The sequence below is a fragment of the Hyla sarda genome, unplaced genomic scaffold, assembly GCF_029499605.1.
Source record: "Hyla sarda isolate aHylSar1 unplaced genomic scaffold, aHylSar1.hap1 scaffold_38, whole genome shotgun sequence".
NCBI lineage: Eukaryota > Metazoa > Chordata > Amphibia > Anura > Hylidae > Hyla > Hyla sarda.
In genome coordinates, this window is record NW_026610399.1 from 547,781 (window position 1) to 570,616 (window position 22,836).

The following is a 22,836-nucleotide window of genomic DNA, read 5'->3' on the forward strand; positions in this document are numbered from 1 at the left end:
GCGCTCCTTCTCACCGGGCGCCCTGCGAGTGACGTAACTGATGTCCTCCTGCACGGCCATGCGGTGTGACGTCAGGATATGGCGCAGACGTGGGAGCGGAGGCCGGGCACAGTGCTGGTGAAGGTGAGGGGGATGGGGTGTGATGAGGGACGGGTGCACAGTGCAGGTGAAAGGGGGGGGTTGCTGACGGACGGGCGCACCCGCACACACAGCGCAGGTGAAGGCCGCGGGGGGGGGGGGGGGGTGCTGACGGATGGGAGGCCGGTCGGGCACATATGGGGGGTGGTGGGGTGGGTGCTGTGGAGCGTCTCGGTGTCACCCCATTAGGTTGGTGTCACCCGGTCGCAACGCCACTGTGAGGTGATGAGGAGACTGAGGATAGGGTACGGGTTGGCTGGGTTGTGATGTATGAGGTGAAGAGTGAAGACTATAGTGAAGACTAAGGATAGGTAACGGGGGAGGGGGGGTGGCGGTGTATGAGGTGATGAGGAGACTGAGGATGGGGTACTGGGTGGTAATGTATCAGGTGATGAGGAGACTGAGGATAGGGTACTGGGGGGGCTGGGTGGTGGTGTATAAGGTAATGAGGAGACTGAGGATAGGGTACGGGGGGCTGGGTGGTGGTGTATGAGGAGAATGAGGATGGGGTGCAGGGGGGCTGGGTTGTGGTGTATGAGGTGATGAGGAGACTGAGGATACAGTATGGGGGGGCTGGGTGGTGTTATATGAGGGGATGAGGAGACTGAGGATGGGGTACTGGGGGGGGGCTGTGTGGTGGTGTATGAGGTGATGAGGAGACTGTGGATAGGCGATGGGGGGCTGGGTTGTGATGTACGAGTTGATGAGAAGACTAAGGATAGGGTACGGGGGGGCTTGGTGGTGGTAAATGAGGTGATGAGGAGACTGAGAATGGGGTACGGGGGGCTTGGAGGTGGTGTATGATGAGAATGAGGAAGGGATGCAGGGGGGACTGGGTTTTGGTGTATGAGGTGATGAGGAGACTGAGGATGGGGTACTGGGGGGGCTGGGTGGCGGTGTATGAGGTCATGAGGAGACTGAGGATGGGGTGCAGGGGGGTTTGGTGGTGGTGTATGAGGTGATGAGGAGACTGAGGATGGGGTATGGGGGGGCTGGGTGGTGGTGTATGAGGTGATGATGAGACTGAGAATGGGGTACTGGGTGGGCTGGGTGGTAATGTATGTTGTGATGAGGAGACTGAGGATGGGGTACTGGGGGGGCTGAGTGGTGGTGTATGAGGTGCTGAGGAGACTGAGGATGGGGTATGGGGGGCTGGGTGGTGGTGTATGAGGTGATGATGAGACTGAGGATGGGATACGGGGGGGAAGGGAGGTGGTGCAGTGGCGTTGCTAGGGATGGTGTCACCCGATGCGGTAGAAAATGGTGTCACCCCCATACCTCCCCCCTCCCCCCAGTAAGTTTTTAGCCTGTTGTGACAGACACCACTGTTGTAGCGCATTGTGAGAAATTCCAGTATAATAATCAGATATACCAGTTGCCACAGAATGGGAAAGTGTTAAAGAAGTTTTCACCATTTAAATATACAGCTCCCAGAATTATTTAAAGGGGTACTCCACTGGAAAACATTTACTTTTATATCAACTGGTGCCAGAAAGTTAAACAGATTTTTAAATTACTTCTATTTAAAATCTTAATACTTACAGTACTTATAAGCTGGTGTATGCTCCACAGGAAGTTGCATAGTTCTTTCCAATCTGACCACAGTGCTATTTGCTGACACCTCTGTCCATGTCAGGAACTGTCCAGAGCAGGATAGGTTTGCTATGGGGATTTGCTCCTACTGTGGACAGTTCTTGACATGGACAGAGGTGTCAGCACCGAGCACTGTGGTCAGACAGAAAATAAATTAAAAAAGAAAATAACTTCCTGTGAATCGCTTATACAGCAGCTAATAAGTACTGGAAGTATTAAGATTTTTAAATAGAAGTAATTTACAAATCTGTTTAACTTTGTAGCACCAGTTGATTAAAAAAAATGTTTTCCAGTAGAGTACTCCTTTATGCAGTGGTGAGGTTATGCTGGGAGTTGTAGTTTCACTGACCATAACTGTAGAACTGACAAGCGACTACAGCTCTGATAGGACATAGAGAGGAGAATGTACAACGATATCAGTGACGTCTTCTCTATAGTCTTCCCTTATCTAATTCAGATGGTACATACCGCCTGGTCCAGCTAAAACTTCTCTCTCTAGAATGTGACGCCCAGACGTCTCCTCACTATGTCAGCGCATTCTCATCCTCTATATGAAAACAAGTATTATTATAAACCTGCCAGACACTGTATCCTCTAAATATAATACTACTATACACTATACTCTTTGATTATAAACCTTCCATACACCATACCCACTGAATATAATACTACCACACATCTGTACATTCTGAATATAATACCATCACATACTGTACCCTCTGAATATAAATCTGCCACATACTGTACCCCTGAATATAATACTACCATATACTGTACCCTCTGAATATAATACTACCATATACTGTACCCTCTGAATATAAATCTGCCACTTACTGTACCCCTGAATATAATACTATCACATACTGTACCCTCTGAATATAATACCAACACATACTGTACACTCTGAATATATTACTACCACCCACTGCGCCCTCTGAATATAATACTTAGAGATGAGCAAACTACAGTAAATTCAACTCGTCACAAACTTCTCGGCTCGGCAGTTGATGGCTTTTCCTGCATAAATTAGTTCAGCTTTCAGGTGCTCCCGTGGGCTGGAAAAGGTGGATATTGTCCTAGGAGACTCTTTCCCAGGAATGTATCCACCTTTTCCAGCCCACCGGAGCACCTGAAAGCTGAACTAATTTACGCAGGATAAGTCATCAACTGCTGAGCCGACAAGTTCGTGACTAATCAAATTTACTGTAAGTTCGCTCATCTCTAATAATACTACCACAAACTGCGCCCTCTGAATATAATACTACCACCCACTGTGCCCTCTGAATATAACACTACCACCCACTGCGCCCTCTGAATATAACGTTGCCATACAGTGCACCCTCTGAATATAATACCACAACCGCAGTAACACCCCTCAACATCCATTAGCTGATGCTATTACCACGGGAGGGGGGTATTGGTGGTGTTGCTAGTGGATGATCGGGGTGCTACTACTGGGGGGGGGGGTGTTGCTGAAGGATGATGAGGGTGCTACTGGCCATCCCCCCTGGCAGTATCACCCCCATCATCCATCGGCAGGATCATCCTCCTGGCAGGAGCACCGCCATCATCCACCATCAGGATCTGCTGATGGAGGTGCTGCTGGGGGGGGGGGGGTAGTTGCTGGCGGATGATGAGGGTGCTACTGCCAGGGGGGGGGGGGGGGGGCATTAGGTAGGCAGCAGTTCCCCCACATTAGGTAGGTAGCAGTTTCCCCACATTAGGTAGCATCTTTTCCCCACATTAGGCAGCATAGATTCCCCACATTTGGTACCGGTTTCCCCACATTAGGTAGGTACCAGTTACCCCACATTAGGTAGCAATTTCCCCATATTAGGTAGCACAGATTCCCCACATTAGGTAGCAGTTTCCCCACATTCGGTAGCACAGATTCCCCACATTAGCTAGCATAGACTCCCCACATTAGGTAGCATAGACTCCGCACATTAGGTATCATAGACTCCCCACATTAGGTAGCATAGACTCCCCACATTAGGCCGCAGGTTCCCTTGCAGGTTCCCCACAATGCGTCAAAGTCTACACACACACACACACACACACACACACATGCACACACACACACACAAAAAAAAAAAAAAAAAACACATACAACACAGAGAGACACACACACAAACACACACAGTCAGAAAGACACACACTCACAGACACACAGAGTCACACACACACACACAGAGTCACACAAACACACAGTCACACACAGAGTCACACAAATACACAGAGTCACACACACACTCAGAGAGTCACACAAACACACACAGTCACACACACAGAGTTACACACACAAACATAGATAGAGACAGACACACACACTCACCCATCCAGCGCAGCGATCTTTCTCACCGAGCGCAATGCGAGTGACGTAACTGACGTCCCCCTGCGTGGCCATGCGGTGTGACGTCAGGCCGGCGCAGACGTGGGAGCGGAGGCCGGGCACAGTACTGGTGAAGGTGAGAGGGGGGGGGGGGGCGTGATGACGGACGGGCGCACTGAAAGGGGGGGGGGGTGCTAACGGACGGGCGCACCGCACACACAGCACAGGGGGGCTGGGTGCTGACGGATGGGAGGCCGGTCGGGGACATAGGGGGGTGTCAGTGTAGCTGGGGAGGGGGTGTGGGTGCTGCAAAGCGTCTTGGTGTCACCCCATTAGGTTGGTGTCACCCGGTGCGGGCCGCACCCCCCGCACCCGGGTCGCAACGCCACTGAGGTGGTGTATGATGAGAATGAGGACGGGGTGCAGGGGGCCTGGGTTGTGGTGTATGAGGTGATGAGGAGGCTGAGGATGGGGTACTGGAGGGGAGGCTGGGTGGTGGTGTACGAGGTTATGAGGAGACTAAGGAGACTAAGGGTACGGGGGGCGGCTGGGTTGTGATTTATGAGGTGATGAGGAGACTAAGGATAGGGTATGGGGGGTTGGTGGCAGTGTATGAGGGGATGAGGAGATTGATGATGGGGTACGGGGGGGCTTGGAGGTGGTGTATGATGAGAATGAGGATGGGGTGCAGGGGGGGCTGGGTTTGGTGTATGAGGTGATTAGGAGACTGAGGATGGGGTACTGGGGGGCTGGGTGGTGGTGTATGAGGTCATGAGGAGACTGAGTATGGGGTGCAGGGGGGTTGGGTGGTGGTGTATGAGGTGATGAGGAGGCTGAGGATGGGGTATGGGGGGGCTGGGTGGTGGTGTATGAGGTGATGATGAGAATGAGAATGGGGTACTGGGTGGGCTGGGTGGTAATGTATGAGGTGATGAGGAGACTGAGTATAGGGTATGAGGGGGGGGGCTGGGTGGTGGTGTATGAGGTGATGAGGAGACTGAGGATGGGGTATGGGGGGGCTGGGAGGTGGTGTATGAGGTGATGAGGAGACTGAGGATGGGGTATGACTCTGTCCATTTTGCCCCATATGAAGCAAAACACTGTCCGGATGATGGCCTTGCAAACGGTGGTATGGGGAGGCCAGGCCTGTGCGGTATACTGGAGCACAGGCAAAACTTCACTCCGCAGGACAAGTGCCTTGCCTTCAATCAAGAGCTTTCTGGAGCTCTACAGTCCGATTTTAGAGTTCATCTTTCCTAGTCGGTCCTCTGCCGAAGTCCTCGCAGGTCTGGACGAGTGCAGTCACCGAACGCTGGTCAGCGCAGAAGACGGTCATGTCGTCCATGTAGAGCGAGCACTTGACCTCGTAGCGATCTGGTCCTGGTGCGGTGATCCCTCTGATCTCTCAATTCTACCGGATAGTCTCAGCGAAGAGCACTATAACACAAACAAAAAGAAGAGGTGAAAGAGGGCAGCCTTGTCTAACCCCTGAAAGGATGGGAAAGGGGTTAGTCTTCCAGCCATTCACCAACACCGTGCTGTAAATATCAAAATACAAAAGAGCAAAACATCTTCCCCAGACCTAGCCTGCGCACAGCTCTGCCCATGAATGCGTGGGAGACACGGTCGAACGCCTTCTCCTGATCTAAGCTGACCAGGGCGGTGTGGCCACCGCGGTCCTGGATGTAATGGACCGTGTCTCTCACAAGGGCAAGGCTGTCAGCAATCCTGCGACCAGGAATGCCGCAGGTCTGGTTCGGATAGACGATCTGCCCGATGACAGATTTCAGCCTGTTGGCCAGCACCTTGGCAAGGATCTTGTAGTCCACGTTCAGGAGAAAGATGGGACGCCAGTTTTTCAGGTCACATCTCTCCCCCTTCCGCTTATACAAGATTGTGATCATCCCCTCCCTCAACAACGGAGGCATTCTGCCCCCCACCACCATCTCTACTTACACCTCCAACAGGTCCTGACAGATCAGGTCACCCAGCACTACATAGAGCTCAGCCGGGAGACCGTCACTGCCCGGGGTCCTGCCGGGCTTAAAGGATTTAGCGGCAGAGAGCAGCTCCCCCACCGTCAAGGGATCGTCCATAGCTGCCGCACCTGCGGGATCAACCACGTTAGTGATACCTGACAGGAACCCCTCGGCGGCTTCGGGGTCGGATGACTTGGGGGCATAGAGGTTGCTGTAGAAGTCGGAGACAACCCCCACTACCTCCTCCTTGCCCCTTCTCATGTGTCCGGTCTCATCTCGTAGCTCAGTCAGGGGCATGTGGCCAGCATAGAGCTTCCTGAAAAAGAAAGAGTTACACTTCTCACCCTTCTCCAGGTTCTCCACCTTGGAACGAAAGACGATTCGCTTGGATTCCTCCTCAAAGTGCCTTTTCAAGCTCTTTTTGGTCTCCTCCAGCTCCTCCCTGATGTCCCAACCACACTGGAGCAGGTCCTGCAGGGACCGCAGCTCGTGCTGCAGCTTCCTGAAGTCCCACTTCTTCGCACACGCCTGTTGTCTGCCTTTTGCCTGAAAGAAACAACGGAACTCGACTTTAACATATTCCCACCAATCGCTGATGCAGTTAAACAGACATTTGTCATAACGCCATACAAGGTACGCATCCCTAAGTTCCTCCATGACCTCCCTCTGCTCCAACAGGGCACAATTCAACTTCCAGGAGCCTGGGCCAGGTGGGAATCCATGGCCCAAAGTCCCCCAAAATCGAATGTCCCTGTGGTCAGAGAAGAAGCAGAGGACCATAGAGTACGACACCTTTCTGACTGCTCTCGAAGTGAAGATGAAGTCTATCCGAGAACGGAGCGAGCCATCGGGGCGGCTCCACGTATAGTTTACAGAGCCGTTCCCGATGGACCCAACAATGTCCTGCAAGGATGCCTCTGTCATCATCTCAATCAACAGCTTAGACTTCACGTCCAGGTTGGCGGATGTGCCAGAACTGCGGCCGTCCACCTCAATGGGGCAGTTGAAGTCACCACCCAACACTACTGCCCTAGTTGTGGCAAGCTCAGCCCCCAGGGCCTGGAGAACCTCCAGTCGGACATCCCTCTCAGGGGAGGCATACACGTTGATGAGCCGCACGGGCTCACCCGCCCAGGAACCGTCTGCGACGAGAAGTCTGACACAGACGAGCTCCAGGACGGAATCAAGTGCAAAGTTGCCTCCCCTGATCAGGATGGCCACCCCCGCAGACCTACTGTCACCCCCACCAGACCAGTAGGAAGGGCCGTGAGGCCACTGCCTGGCCAGATGGTTGTAAGACCTAGAAGCAGACAAAGCACATTCCTGCAGGATGTAAACATCACACCTCTGAGAATCTAAGAACGTAAGGACTGTCTGAAATCTAAACCTAGCTCTCACACTCCTCACATTAATGCAGAAGATGTTGAGATCAGCCATGGGAATAAAAAGAGAGGTTAGTTCAGATACCAGTTACCACTCTGGTCGGGCGGGTCCTCTTCTCTGGCGCCTGTCAGCTCCTGTGACTTCTCATAGCGCCCTTCCAAGAACTCGTCGTTGGCCGGAGTGTCTAGGATTTTATTGACTTCTGGGTCCTGCAGCAGCTCCTCCATAGACTGAGCTTGGACTTGCTCCGCTTGGACCTGTTCCACTTGGGCCTGCTCCAACTCCTCCTCTCCATCTGAAGCTTGAAGGCTCTCGCAGACCTGCTCCATCTCCTCCTCTTCATTTGAAACTTGAGGGGTCTCGCAGGTCTCGATAATCTTTCTCTTGTGGGACTCATCTGGTGTATTTTTTTTTCAACTATAATTTTTATTGAGCGAAAAAGACAAAAGGGAATGAAGTCCACTCGCAGGTGTGGCGTTTGTAGTATGCTCAGTTTTTCCAATTCAAAACAAAACAGAACAACGAATGAGAAATAGTCTACACGATTTCTGTTAACCTGACACATGGGGGAGGGGGACGGCATGAAAGGGAGAGGGAGGGGGAGGGGGGCGAGGAAGGGGGACATATATGATGAGTGAGAAGGTTAAGTGGAGGGGGGAGAGGGAGAAGCTGGAGTAATGCCACTATAGGCGGCAATCAATTTCAGGTGGGGATAAGTTAGCAGAAGGGTTGGGTAAATGGGGGATTGTGGGATGGGGTAGTAGGCAGTAGCTGAGTGAGGGGGGGGGGGGAAGGGGGGGGAGCTGTAAGTTAATGAGGAGAAGAAGGTAAGCGAGAGAGAAGGAATAGGGGGTCAGGGTAGAAAGAGGGTAAAAGAGGAAGATGAGGGTGGGGTGAGTAGGGCGGGGGGATAAGGGCAGAGAGCCGAAGGGGAAATCAGAGTGTCGGATGCGGGGGTATAGGAGATGGAGGGAAACCCCAGCAGGACCAATTCCGGTGTGAGTTGAATAGTGGTACCAGTAATGTCGCCAGCTTGGCCTCCACCTCCTTCCAGAACAAGGCTATGCTGGGGCAATGCCACCAGACATGTGAGTGTGTGCCTACCTGGGCTTTGCATCTCCAGCATAGACCGGAGGGGGCGAGACCGTGGGCATGTAGGAACTCAGGCACCTTGTACCAGCGGGAGAGTATCTTAAAGTGATTTTCTTGCAGACGGACACATCTGGAAGGGCCCATCGTGAAGGAGAGAATACGATCCACCTCCATGTTACTCAGGGGGCGCTGAAGCTCGGTCTCCCACGAGGCCAGGTAACCCGGCCTTCCCCGAGGTCTCGCCCGCCTCAAGGCTTATTTCGAGTCAGTAAGCCTCCATGGCCTATCCCCTATGGAAAGCAAGAAGCTTTCAAATTCAGTAAGCGCTCTGAGGGGCAAATGTTTTTTGGCGAAAGCAGTACAGCATGAGACGATATGGTTTAGGTGCAGGAAGGTCAGATTTACCTCAGGGAATAGTTGGCATATATCCGCTGCGGCCGGAACCCCACCGTCAGAGAACAACTGCGAGACTGGAACCCCTGATAACCTCCTCCACAAAGGAGTAAAGGTGGGTGAATCCATCCCCACGACCACAGGTATAAGATGCGAAGGAAGAAGAGGAGAAATTCCAGGGGAGAGGAAAGTCGAGAGAAAGGACCAGGAGGAGATAATGCCCTCAATTAATAAATGATTGCTTTTTGCATTATATTTGGCGTGGGACACAGGGGGCAACCACGCTAGTGGGTCAGCATCAGCAGGCGCCTGGGGGAGAGTCAAACCACGCGGCGCATGAGAAGGGTGGGTGTACCATACCCATCGCTGGAGCTGAATCCCCCTATAAAGGTCACGGACATCCGGCAGCCCGATGCCCCCCCTCCGACCTCAGGCGGGTGAGCAGTGTATGTGACATGCGGGGCCTTTTTCGCTTCCATACGAATCCAGAAAAAAGCCTTCTAATTGCAATGAAAAAGCGATCAGGAAGTACTATGGGAACCATGGCGAGTTTGTATGTGATTTTGGGGAGGACATAACATTGGATGACATTGCGTCTAGCTAACCAAGAGATCAGGGGCAAGTCATATTCCTCCAGAATATTTTTGATGTCTCTCAATAATGGGGCAAGGTTGGCGTCGTATAAAGAGGCAGTTTGTGCGGTGATATGTACTCCCAGGTATTTAATATGCTTATCTGACCATTTAAAATCAGATTGAGAGCGGAGCAGCCGGGATGTTCTAGGGGGCAAGGTAATGTTCAATAGTTCCAACTTCGATACATTCACCTTGAAGTTGGAAACTGCACCGAAGTCGTCAAATAGTTGAACCAGGGGGGGTAGGTCCTCCAGAGGGCTCGCCAGTAGGAACAAAAGGTCGTCAGCAAATGCCAGCACTTTCATTTTGCCGCTCGGTGTGTGGAATCCCCTGAGACCTGACCACTGGAGCACCCTCTGCAGCAATGTCTCCATCACAAGGATGAACAGAGTCGGGGACAGGGGGCAGCCCTGCCTGGTGCCGTTTTTTTGTGGAAGGGGGGTGAGATGGAGTCATATACCAGTAGGGAAGCGGAGGGGGAAGAGTATAGGGACATTATTGCAGAAATAAACCAGTCTGGAAACTGAAACTTCCTTAGGGTCGCCGCCATGAATTGCCAATCAACTCTGTCAACTCTCTGCCTTCTAGGCGTCTACTCCAAGAAGAGCCAGAGGCCGTCCAGAGAGCTGTGCCTGAGAGATAGCCTGCAAGAGCTTTTCAGTGTTGGTACGGCCTTCTCTACCTTGTACGAAGCCGGCCTGCTCCTCGCCTATTAGGTGGGGGAGTCATTTTTTGATGCGGAGGGAAAGGAGTTTTGCCCACAGCTTAAGATCCATGTTTAATAGTGAAATCGGGCGAAAGCTGCCACAATCACTCGGATACTTCCCCTCTTTGGCCAGTAGGGTGATGTGTGCCTCTAAGGATTGCCTAGGTAATTGGGAGCCCTCAAACAGCGAGGTGCACCATTCAGTCAAATGGGGGGTCAGTACGTCTCGGTACCTCGTATAGTACTGGAGGGGGAGGCCGTCAGGGCCCGGGCTCTTGCCTGGAGGGAAAGAGGTCAGAACACGCCCAACCTCATCATCAGTGATGTGGGCTAACAGGCTCTCGGCCATCCCCTACTCCACACGAGGCAGGGAGAGGTGTTGTAAGAAGTCCTCAATGAGTGAGGTCTTCGTTGAAGGTGTAGGGGGATCTATCGTGGCGTCTAAATTGTACAATTTAGAATAAAACTTCTGGAAAGCCACCGCAATAGCCTCAGTTGTGGTGCAAGAGTCGCCCCGTTCGTCCCTAACATGGTGGATATGCTGTTTCGCCTTAGCTTTCTTAAGCAGGGACGACATGAGCTTGCCTCCTTTATTACCATGAGTGTACAAGCGGTGTCTAAAGTTAAGATATGCCTTAGAGGATTTATAGTTTAGGTGTGACAATAATTGTTCCCTGAGTGAACGTAGGTCATCCTGGACGGGGCCAGTGCATGTGGTCGTGTGTAATCTTTCTAAGCTAGCTATTTTAAGTAGGAGAGTGTCTATCTCTTTCTGGTATGTCTTTTTCAATTTTGAGCCCCAGGCGATGAAGATCCCCCTGATGTAGGATTTATGGGCCTCCCAGACTATAGGGGTGGGCAGTCCCGACCGACCATTAAGGTCAAAGTAAGACACTAGATGGTTTTTAATGTCTTCCCTAGCTGCGCTGTTTTCCAGTATGTGTTCGTTTAGGCGCCAGCGTATCGTGAAGGGTGTAGGGCCGGAGAGGTATAGAGACAGGTGGACAGGAGCATGGTCAGAGATAGTAATGACATCGATACCTGTGGTCGTGAGGGAGGGAAGAAGAGATGAATGGATGAAGATGTAGTCCAGCCGTTGGAAGGAATTATGAGCAGCCGAGAAGTGAGAGTAGTCTCTGACCGTGGGGTTCAGCGTCCGCCAGGCATCTACAAGGGACAAATTAGACAATTTAGCACGCAAGCAAGCAAAAGCACGATTTGAGATGGTGGATCTTGTGGCCGAGGTATCTAAAGAAGGGATTAGAGTAACATTGAGGTCACCTCCCAGAATGATCGGACCATCCGCAAACAGTCTCAGGTCGTCCAGGGTGCCCAGCAGCCAAGAAACTTGTGCATGATTAGGCGCATAAATATTCACCAAGGTATATTTGGAGTTGTTGATCAGCACCTTCAAAAAGAGCGCTCTCCCATTTGCGTCAGAATGCTGCTGGAGTACTATCACAGGTAATTTTTTATGCAGGGCTATTGAAACACCCTTGGACGCAGAGGCTGGATGGCAGGAGTGGAACCAGGAGTAGGGTTTTTTGGGGAGTTTAGGGATTTTGTCTTGTTTAAAATGAGTTTCCTGCAGGAATTAGATCATAGGGTTGAGGCGTTTAGTTACAGAAAGTATGTGGTTTCTCTTATTAGGGGTAAGCATCCCTCTAACATTGAAATAGACACAAGAGAGTGAGGATATGGCTGTGGCAGTAGAGTGTGCAGGTGGGTAGGGTAGGGAGGAATCAGGAGTTCAGAGGGAGGGAGCGTGTGCGGGGATGCATGGATGATGAAAAGTGAAATGAATAGGGGATAGAAGTAATAGTAGAGGTACAGATATAACACCTAAGGGAGATAAAGTAAGCTCTGTCGGCCACCAACAGTGAAAGGGCCAGACAGTAACTAGGTCACCATGTCGAATTTCAGGGCTAGGAAAGTCTCGGTCTAGATGAAGGAGGGATCAGTAGCAGTCACCCGTCCGTGGGATTTCATCGGTGGCTCCTCGGAATGCCAGGGCATCCCATGCCAGGGATCTGCCCGGTGCATCTCAAGCAATGCAGACCAGGTATTCGGAGACAGGGTGAAGTCCTCGTATCTACGCTGCAATCCCGGGCACTAAAGTTCTCTCAATCCCCCACGCAGAGGCAAGGTGTGCAAAACAAAATAACAGGAGAGTTCTAGTTACAGCATCAATCGGGAAAAGTCACCGGTCAGCCATCCATATAGGCTGGAGAAAAGGGCCATCAAAAAAGTCAGAAGGGGTTACTTATCTCAACCCTCTGGGGCAGGCATCTTCACCGGGGTCTTCTTCTGCTTCGGAGACTTGGAGCGAGCGACCATCTTCCACTCTCCCAAGTTCGGCAGCTGCGGAAGCGGCACATGATCTGACAGCGGCATCCACGATGGTACCTCAACAGGGGCGATGTCCAGGACTCGCCAGGCGCTCCGCAGGTCGTCAGGGGTCCTAATGTCCTAATGGTGATCATCTTCCCTCCTTTCAGAACCGAAAGCCCGAACGGGAACAACCAGGCGTACGTCAGGTTTTTCTCCCTGAGTTTTTCGAGCAGGGGGCGCATGATACGTCTCTTCATCAGCGTAGTAGGAGCAATGTCCTGATATAGGAAAATTTCATCTGCTCCGTAGTGGATGGGTCTCTTTTCCCTCGCAGCTTGTAAGATGGCAGCAGTATCCACAAATGACAAGAGACCACAGATAACATATCTGGGGGGTTCAGCTGGCTTCGGCCGAAGCCGGAGGGCCCTGTGAATGCACTCTATGACGATGGAGCCAGCGCGCTCGTCCCCCAGCAATCCAGCAAAGATCTCACGGACAATTTTAGGCAGCACATCAGGCACCCAGGATTCCGGAAGTCCTTTGAAGCGAATATTTTTCCGCCTGCTGCGGTTTTCCTGGTCTTCGATCAAAGTAAGGGCATTATTGACATGCGTCTCCATGGCTTCGGTTCTGGTGGCAAGTGCAGCAGAGTGTGTAGCGAGCTCTGTGCATGCCGACTCGAGGGCCTTCGTGCGAAAGCCGATGGCCCGAACCTCCGATTTGATTTCCGCCAGGTCCGCTCTCACTGGCTTCAGGGCTTGTGTTAGAGCCTTCTTCATGAATGATTTGAAGAAGGCTGGCGTAATAGCCGCCACTCCGCCGCCCTCCGAATCGCTGTCCTGGCCTCCTTCTTCTTCAGGGTTACAGCGTGTGGTGGGATCAGGCGCCATCTTGAGCGTGAGCATGAGACCTGTCGGTGCGTTTAGCAAAGAAAGTCGTAACGGCTGCTTGGCTTTTCTGTTTGGGCATCGCAGGTGGGTCACCAGGTATATAACGACCAATTTTCACCATTCCTGGTGAGATAAAGTGGGAATAAAAGGGTGCTCAGGAGGTGCGAGGCAGGAGCGCTCAGACTCGCACAGCCATACCAGTCCGCGGCCAGACTCCCCCCCCCCACTCATCTGATGTATTGTCCTTTCCTCTTTCTCTGTATGGTACCTGGGGGAGGAAGCACAGGAAAATCCTCCAAAGAGTGAGTGCCAGCAGTTGGAGGGGGGTTTGGTGCTGCTGGGCCAGGGGAGAAAGGAGGCTGGGTGGGGCAGGGGGCAGGAGAAAGTGCCCGGGCAGGGGAGGACGGGGCAGGGGTGGGCCGGGGTGGGGTACGGGGGGCAGGGGTGGGACGGGATATGAGCGGTCTGCTTGGTCCTGGCCATGATCCTCTGTACACGTACACAGCGGAGATGTGATGGGAAGAAAGGAAAGAGCAGAATATTTATACTCCTGGTCTCATCCTTATTGGCTCATGTAAACCACACCCCTTCTTCCCATTGGCTGATTCATACAAACTAGAGCCCGCCAAAACACATGAGACATCTGTGATGGATCTTTGTTCTGAAGCGGCGGGGCCCATCCTCAGCGATGATAGCGCCCCCATGTATGACACGATGCCGGGTCTCGGGCATTCACACTGATTCCCCGCTCCTCGGATACAGACTCCTTTATGCCTACAATTCCTCAGAGCTCTATCTGCTTCACTATTTCCAATCTCTATATACATTTACATGGGGCAGTACAGTAGAGCGCCCCCATGATCGAACAAAATGCCCAGTAATTCTCAGAATGGGTTAGTAACTTCATATGTCCACAACCTATTAAGTAGATTAGAGGGTTAAAATCAGCACAATGTTTCTGGTTAATCAATATTAATAATTTCCAATAAATATTTTCTATTAGTCACTGCACGAAATTCTTACAGTTTCAGGATATACAAATCAGTTGCAGTGAGTGTTACAATAGCGACACCTGGTGGTGAGAGCTTTGTATTCTAAACTTTGCATGTTGCCAAATTGTAACAAGTATTTACATTTCCTCAAGAACTGACACTAAAATTGTTACAGAGTAGCAAACAGATACAACTAGATGTTATATGAACACCACGATACCAGTTTCTCTAATATGGAGAATATAGTCAAGCCGGGAGCTTGTGTCTCTTCTTGAGGATCTAGGACAAAGGCATATGCATTGTAGTGTGTGTGTGTGTGTGTGTGTGTGTGTGTGTGTGTGTGTGTGTGTGTGTGTGTGTGTGTGTATATATATATATATATATATATATATATATATATATATATATATATATACACACACACACACACACACACACACATTTCTCACCCACTCTTAATTTGTTTTATATAAAACGCAGGTTATACTACAGTGTATGTAATGAGTATTTAAAAGCTACATTTTAATAATCGGTTCAAAGGTTTTGGGGTAAAATTAAGAGGTCAAAGTGTCCAAAGTGTCTCCTGATGATATGTATGATTGGCAATGCGCCCCAAGACTTCTGTAAACCCTCGGCCTCCTCCCCTTACATCCTGGGCTCTAATCCCTCAGTATATCTGCGCTCCTGTCCTGTTCTGCCCCAGTAAACCCCAACAGGATTCCCCAAATACACCAGACTATGATGGCGCTTCCTTCTCTTCAGGATCTCTGCTGTCTGGAGGAAAATACACGGGCTCCGGGGAGTGTTCGGTCGGTAAGAGAGGAGGAAGATGCCGCAGGTATAAGATATGATCCGACTGAAGCTCTGGATGTGGAACTGGTGGGGTCGGCGGGTGATCTCCGGGCTGCTCAGCGGTGAGAAGAGAGCGGGAGAAAGGAGACAGGGATAGCGGGAACCGGCGAGGACAGCGGAGGGAGCGGAGAGCAGTGAGGGGGTCAGAGGGGCTGAAGATGAAGAATAAGGGAAGAGAACAAAGGAGAAGATTCTGAGAAGGAAAGTAATAATCCTGATCCAGATATAAGACGATCCGGACTTTCTGTGGGATCCTTCACAGACTGTATTGTATCCGCAGATCCCTCGTCTATTCAGTGATGATCTCTGGGATCTATTACAGAATTGAGGATTCCTATCTATTATTATGTATAGACGATATAACATTATAGTGACGTCATACACGTCTTGGAGATAAAGCTCTATACTGCCCATTACTCTATTACAGTCTCTGCTCATTAACCCCTAATACTCCTGAGAAGTCTCGTTGAGAGCAGGAAGGGGAGTTACAAAAGTATACAATGTAACAACAATGTATGAATAAGAATAAACAAATGAATAAATAACTAATGTATCAACGTGGAAACTAACAGACAGGAGTCCATCATAAAGAGTGAATAAGATGTGTTTGTCCTGGAGAGACTGCACAAAACAAAGAATTTATTACTTTATAATGTTTCCCCGTTGTGGATGGGCTGTGGGTCTGGTGTCATCTATATAATACATGACATGGACATTCTGTAACACAGTAGGTGACATGTCCCTAATGTACATGGGCCGTGACGTCATCGTTCTCTCTGCACATTTACAATGGAAGTATAAAAGACATCATTCTATCAGAGACATGAGGATTTATGGTTATAGAGACTTATACCGTGTTATATCCCGTTTCGAACCTGTAGGGTGGAGTCTAGTTTGTGGACTTAGCCTGTTACATCTGTATGAATTCACATTGTTATCTATATAAACCATTTATATTAATATGATACATTATAATTCCGTGCATTGTATAAGGTAAATACAATATTTTATTACATTATTAATTAGAAGATAATAAAGAAGAAGAGTTTTATTGTCCGCCCGGGCTGGAGTTCCTCTTGGATGTCGGCAGTCTGATGCTTGCTGTGCGGCTCTCCACCTTTCCCGAGCACAGGAGCTGGGATTCAGCAGGCGGGCTGGCTTTATACAATTGTTGTGTGGAATACAAATATGACATGGAAGTATCAGTACAGCGGCCGGGATAGGGCTTTCTCTCCCAGGTATAATGTTCTCTGTTATCAGGACCATATACACAACCAATATAAGAATCCCCGATGTCATCCTGGTAATGTACAAGCAGGTCCTGTAATGGAGATAATCTGTGAGAGAAATCACAATAGGATCCTCGGGGTCATCACTTAATAGACGAGGGATCTGGGGATGGAAGACATTCTGTGAGGGGGAAGGATCCTACAGAGAATACGGAGTCTCTTGTATCTGGATCAGGATTCTGACTTTATTTCTCAGAATCTTCTTTGTTCTCCTCACTTCTCCTTCCATCTTCAGCCCCTCTGACCCCGTCACTGCTCTCCGCTCCCTCCGCTCTGTCCTCGCCGGTTCCCGCTATCACTGTCTCCTTTCTCACCGCTGAGCAGCCCGGACACGATCCTCCGACCCGACCACTTCTACTTCCAGAGCTTCAGTCGGGGACCGGATCAGATCTTATACCTGCGGCATCTCCTTCCTCAGTTCCCGGCCCGAACACTCCCCGAAGCCGGATCAGCTGTGACAGCTCCTGCCCGGTGGCTTCAAAACACGTTGGAGATTACAAAGAATAACAACAGGGAGATGACATAATTCCCCATCATGGAGAATCTGTATCCCCTTCCCCCTGACCTCCTGCACAGCCGGGATGTGAGAGAATATCCCCAGGGGTAGGAGCCCCAGCTCTAGGTCCAAATCCTGCTCCTCCTCCCCCCGCACCCGGGCCATGTGCTCTCTGCAGACATGAGGAGACATCTGCGGGTGTTATGGGTCGGGAAGCTGTAAGGAAGATGAAGGAGAGAACAGTCATCACATCTACTTGTGGACAACTCCCCCCATCATCTCCGGGTCAGTAAATGGACACGTTGTCCGTATTATATCTATATATCAGGACAGGGAGCTGGCAGTGAGCGGAGGCGCCGCCTGTGTTACCCTCCGGGGCTCTCAGCAGCTCCAGGCCGTCTCCGCATCGTGCAATCAGCTTCCTGGACGGTAGATGTTGTAGTAAAGATCCGTGTGATGGTGACCGGTGCCGGGAATAGAAGGAACGATCCCCAGCAGCAGATTTATATTCCCGGATACACAGTGATGTGCAGATCGGGAAGACTGTGATGGAGATCCCGGGGCCTCCTCCCGGCTCCTTCCCGGCACCTCCGCCAGTGACGGGTATAAACTGTTAGGGGGGATGTTGGGGAGGAATAAGACACGGAGAAGGGGAGCTCGCCTGTCCGGTTCTAGCCGCTAAAGATCTTTTATCCCGGGCAGGGAAGCACAAGGTTGTAGCGGAACTTCGCCCGGGTCCAGACGGGATGGGGCGGGGCCTGTGCTCTGTGTCAGCCAATAGCAGCTCCGGACGGTGACATCTCAGCAGCCAATCATTGCGCAGCCGCTGTACATATAAGAGGCGCCAGCAGCTCCGGTCTCAGCATTTATCGTTCACGATATTTTTGAGTTCTAAGATGGCAGAAACCGCACCAGTCGCTGCTCCTCCCGCCGAAACGGCCGCAAAATCCAAGAAGCAGCCGAAGAAATCAGCTGCCAAGAAAAGCCACAAACCCTCCGGTCCCAGCGTGTCCGAGCTGCTCGTTAAAGCCGTGTCCGCCTCTAAGGAGCGCAGTGGGGTGTCTCTGGCTGCCCTGAAGAAGGCTCTGGCTGCCGGAGGATACGATGTAGACCGAAACAACGGCCGCCTGAAGCTGGCCATCAAGGGGCTGGTGACCAAGGGAACCCTGCTCCAGGTGAAAGGCAGCGGCGCCTCCGGATCCTTCAAGATCAACAAGAAGCAGCAGGAGACCAAGGACAAGGAGGCCAAGAAGAAGCCGGCGGCTGCGGCCAAGAAACCTGCAGCAGCTAAGAAAGCAACCAAATCCCCTAAGAAGCCAAAGAAGGCTCCGAGCGCGGCCAAGAGCCCGAAGAAAGCCAGGAAGCCTGCAGCGGCCAAGAGCCCCAAGAAGCCGAAGGCTGCCCCCAAGAAGGTGACCAAGAGCCCGGCTAAGAAGGCGGCCAAACCCAAAGCTGCCAAGAGCCCTGCTAAGAAGGCGGCCAAACCCAAAGCTGCCAAAAGCCCGGCGAAGAAGGTGACTAAAGCCAAGAAGAGCGCGGCTAAGAAATAATCGGGAGCCTCGTCCTGTACTTATCCCTCAAAGGCTCTTTTCAGAGCCACCACCTCCTCCCACCAGAGCTGTATGATCACCGCCCGTGTAACACCGGGATGTATAAAGAATATAATACAGTGATATAAATCCTTTCTATATTATCATCACTTTATTATATTTTATCAATCCCAATACATCTGCCTTTACTAGTTCTAGATCCCCTTATGAACACTCAGCTGAGTCTGTTCTGTAACCAACCATAGTTGTATCTTTCTGTAACACTTGTAGGGTCAGCGCTTGGGGGAAATATAAATATTGTTACAAATCGGCAACAAAAAGATTATAAATCTCTCCACCAGGTGTCACTATTGTAACACATTGTAGATCTTGTGTATAAACTATAAGGATTTATACTGCTGTGATAAATGACGCCCTAAGGATAGACGGGAATATGGAAATTATTAATATACCAGATATTTGGGGATAAATGTAACCCTTTGGGTAATAGGTTGTGTACATATTATTTCCCCCATCCTGAGGGTTAGTTTGCTGCATAGTTTTATTACTATATAAAGTCATGCAGTCCCGAATAGAGTCTGATTGCCTGCCGCTCCCCTATATTCAGTGTGAACACCCGAAATGGGGAAGGGCCGAATAGGGCGAGGATGGGTCCTGCCTCTTTCTAACAAAGAACAATTGTTGACGTCACATGTATTTTGGCGGGCTCATTGGTTGTAAGAATCAGCCAATGGGATGCAGGGGTGGGGTTTACATGAGCCAATGCTGATGAGACCAGGAGTATAAATATTCCGCTCTTTCCTCTCTTCCCATCACTTCTCCGCTGTGTACGTAGAATCATGGCCAGGACCAAGCAGACCGCTCGTAAATCCACCGGAGGGAAAGCTCCCCGCAAGCAGCTGGCTACCAAGGCCGCCAGGAAGAGCGCTCCCGCCACTGGCGGGGTGAAGAAGCCTCACCGCTACCGTCCAGGTACAGTGGCTCTCCGTGAGATCCGCCGCTACCAGAAGTCCACTGAGCTGCTGATCCGGAAGCTCCCCTTCCAGCGCCTGGTGAGGGAGATCGCCCAGGACTTCAAGACCGATCTTCGCTTCCAGAGCTCGGCGGTCATGGCCCTGCAGGAGGCCAGCGAGGCTTATCTGGTGGGACTCTTTGAGGACACCAATCTGTGCGCCATCCATGCCAAGAGAGTCACCATCATGCCCAAAGACATCCAGCTGGCCCGCAGGATCCGTGGGGAGCGAGCTTAGATCTGCCCGAGACCCGCATACAACACAAAGGCTCTTTTCAGAGCCACCAAATTATCTATAGAACGAGCTGATTCCTTATCCTCTCCATTGTTCTGCTCCTATACTCCGCCTGTTTTCATAAGCAGGATCCCGGGATTGTTCTCTGCCTTTAACCCTCAGTGCTGAGTTATGTTCAGTTACTATAGTGATGAAGATCGTGTCCTCTGCAGTGTAATGCGCCTGTGTGTGATCGGTGCTGCTGGCTTCTGTCTCCCGACACTTGGGATCGTAATTGGTGCATAGAGGGGAAACGAGCGGGCACTAAAGGGTTAACTCTAGGCGGAGTTATAGACCCGAATGTTCGCTCATTGGATGATCACCGCAGTTGACTATTTTGAAATTCCCGCTCTTCTTCTGGTCGTTTCTCCCTTTGTCTCGTCCTCTTCCCTGTACACGTGACTACATTCCTCTGGTTTCTGTAAATAGGAAGAAAAAGGCTGCGGAGGGGAAACTGTTGGTGCCGATCAGGGGGATTCTAGTGAGGCTGATGCGGTAGGAGAGAGGACGCTGTGTCCGGGGCTGACAGGTCTTCCCTGCAGAGTATATAGAGGAGCCGCGTCCCTGTCCTATTCCAGACCTGATACCGATCACACCCTGCAGCCGGACACTGCTGAGAATGCGGCGGGGAAAGCTATCCTGTATTTTATACATTGTTAGTTTGTAGTGATTTAATGTAATACATTCCGATATTATGTCACTCTGCTGCAAGAGATCGCCCAGTGTGAACACTGACCGTGCGGTTGTTTTACAATCTATTTTACCTGTCAGCGATCACAGTGTATTTAGACCTGATGAAGTCTTATTGGGGGAAGAGATTTCCGGGCCCGTCATTGATGAAATCCTTCCCGATCTGAATATAACGCGTGTCCGTGTGAATATAGCGCTAATAGAAAAGCTCAGGACTAATCTATTAATAGTAAATAATCTCCTAGACCTTCGGTGTTCTCTATCCGAATAAGTGTCCGAGAATCTCAGCCTCCTGGGAGGGAAGGGATAGAGAATGGGAGACTAATAATGGAAGGAAAAAAATGGAGCAAAAGGAACAATTAAATTGATCAGAATAAAAGGAGGAAAGTTACAGGGGAAAAAAATAAAATACACATATATACACACACACCATTTATCATGAATCAAAAGTAATCTCAGGACCCTGTGGTTACTAATATTATTGTTTAAAATAGACACCACCGATCTCTCCCCCTCAGGCCGATTTATTCACAAGCTGAGCCGGGACAGCAGGAGGGTGAGCGGTGAGTGTACACCGGCCTTTTACTATTAGTTCAGGACTCTAATTTACGAATATTGCGCATAGGACTCACATTTTCATTGGTAGCATACACACAGTGCGATATCATACATCGTGTCCAACCAAAACTATTCAAATGGTGTTTTATGTTTCTTTATTGGAATTAATATTGAGACATTTTCTTAGTAACAAAGTGTTTCTAGTCTCATTCGTTACATCTAGCGGGATTGTTACTCTTTATAACAACTCAGAATTTCCTTCACTTCACCGATCTGTCTGTTTTACTAGTGCATTAATGGGTTAACTATTTTATGTTTTTATGTGATTACTATCTATTTTAACCAATAATCCTAGTATCTAAAGGGCTCTGAGATGACTATTATGTTTCATGATCAATGTTATTGTACTCCGAGCGACCCAGCTGAGAATATCTAGTTTACTACAACTTCCCTCGTTTTATTCTTAATTATATTTGTGTCATTTATATTTTTATTTATTCAACATTTTCATTCTACAGCGATAACTGTAGAATGAGCGGGAACATAACAGTTCTATAGTCGGATACAAAGCGCTCATTGTCTCCATGTAATAAGGTGTCAGGACCGGCCGGCTCTGGGGCGATTATTCCCGGGCACTGTATACAGCGAGTGCCGGGATCTATATGTAACCAGCGATGGAGAAGCGCTGACCCCTGATCGGCTGGAGATCCGATGTGTTCAGGAGGTTACAGTATAGGGGGCGCCATCTCTACACTGCGGTCACTTAAGAAAATGTACTCATTACAAGAGAATTAACCCTCAGATACCAACTACATTCGGCACAACCTACACGTAGTCCTACGTAAGAAAAATATAGCAGCTCAAATCCCTTTCACACCCGAGATCAGCGGTGCCAGCTCTGTAGTAGACAATGTGGGTGGCTCTTAGAAGAGCCTTTGGTGTTCAGGATGGGTCTGGGATAAGCGGTGATCACTTGCTCTTTGCCGCTTTGCTGCTCTCTGTCTTTTTGGGCAGCAGCACGGCCTGGATGTTGGGGAGGACGCCTCCCTGGGCGATGGTCACCCCTCCCAGCAGCTTGTTCAGCTCCTCGTCATTGCGCACGGCCAGCTGCAGGTGACGGGGGATGATGCGGGTCTTCTTGTTGTCCCGGGCGGCATTACCGGCCAATTCCAGGATCTCAGCGGTTAAATACTCCAGCACAGCGGCCAGGTACACGGGAGCACCGGCGCCCACCCTCTCGGCATAGTTCCCTTTGCGGAGAAGCCTGTGCACACGACCGACGGGGAACTGAAGTCCTGCCCGGGATGAGCGGGTCTTTGCCTTAGCCCGAACCTTCCCTCCTTGTTTGCCGCGTCCAGACATAATGGTAAGTGAATCCCAAATGTTCAAGAGAATCCTCTCCGAGATGTAACTATTATTTTCCTTCTGCTGCCTTTTATAGGTTTCAGCTCCGCCCTCCGGCTCCTGTGATTGGGTAGATTTGAATCCGGCCAATGGTGACGAGACTTGACCAATAAATAATTCCCAGGGCGTGGTTTAGGACGCTCCCACAGGTCACATGATTTGCTCCTCCAGTAGAACAGCGAGCAGACAGCATTTCTCATTTGCATGGGCTGCCTATAAATACGGCTGCGGTGGGAGGAGGAAGCAT

General features: G+C 50.5%; 2 protein-coding genes across 2 annotated transcripts; one reads left to right on the plus strand and one right to left on the minus strand.

The window, feature by feature from the left end:
- Nucleotides 1-17,991: 17,991 nt before the first annotated feature.
- Nucleotides 17,992-18,651, plus strand: LOC130332593 (histone H1B-like). The gene has a single exon (XM_056553762.1). The coding sequence runs from the start codon at nucleotides 17,998-18,000 to the stop codon at nucleotides 18,649-18,651; it is 654 nt and encodes a 217-aa protein (XP_056409737.1). The 5' UTR covers nucleotides 17,992-17,997.
- Nucleotides 18,652-22,154: 3,503 nt separating this feature from the next.
- On the minus strand, nucleotides 22,155-22,547 carry LOC130332592 (histone H2A type 1). The gene has a single exon (XM_056553761.1). It carries the CDS (start codon nucleotides 22,545-22,547, stop codon nucleotides 22,155-22,157), a length of 393 nt encoding a protein of 130 aa, XP_056409736.1.
- Between the last annotated feature and the right edge of the window lie 289 nt (nucleotides 22,548-22,836).

What these genes read in the sequence shown, in the direction of transcription:
- LOC130332592 (XM_056553761.1), bottom strand. Translation starts at nt 22,547, where the DNA reads ATGTCTGGACGCGGCAAACAAGGAGGGAAGGTTCGGGCTAAGGCAAAG.
- LOC130332593 (XM_056553762.1), top strand. Translation starts at nt 17,998, where the DNA reads ATGGCAGAAACCGCACCAGTCGCTGCTCCTCCCGCCGAAACGGCCGCA.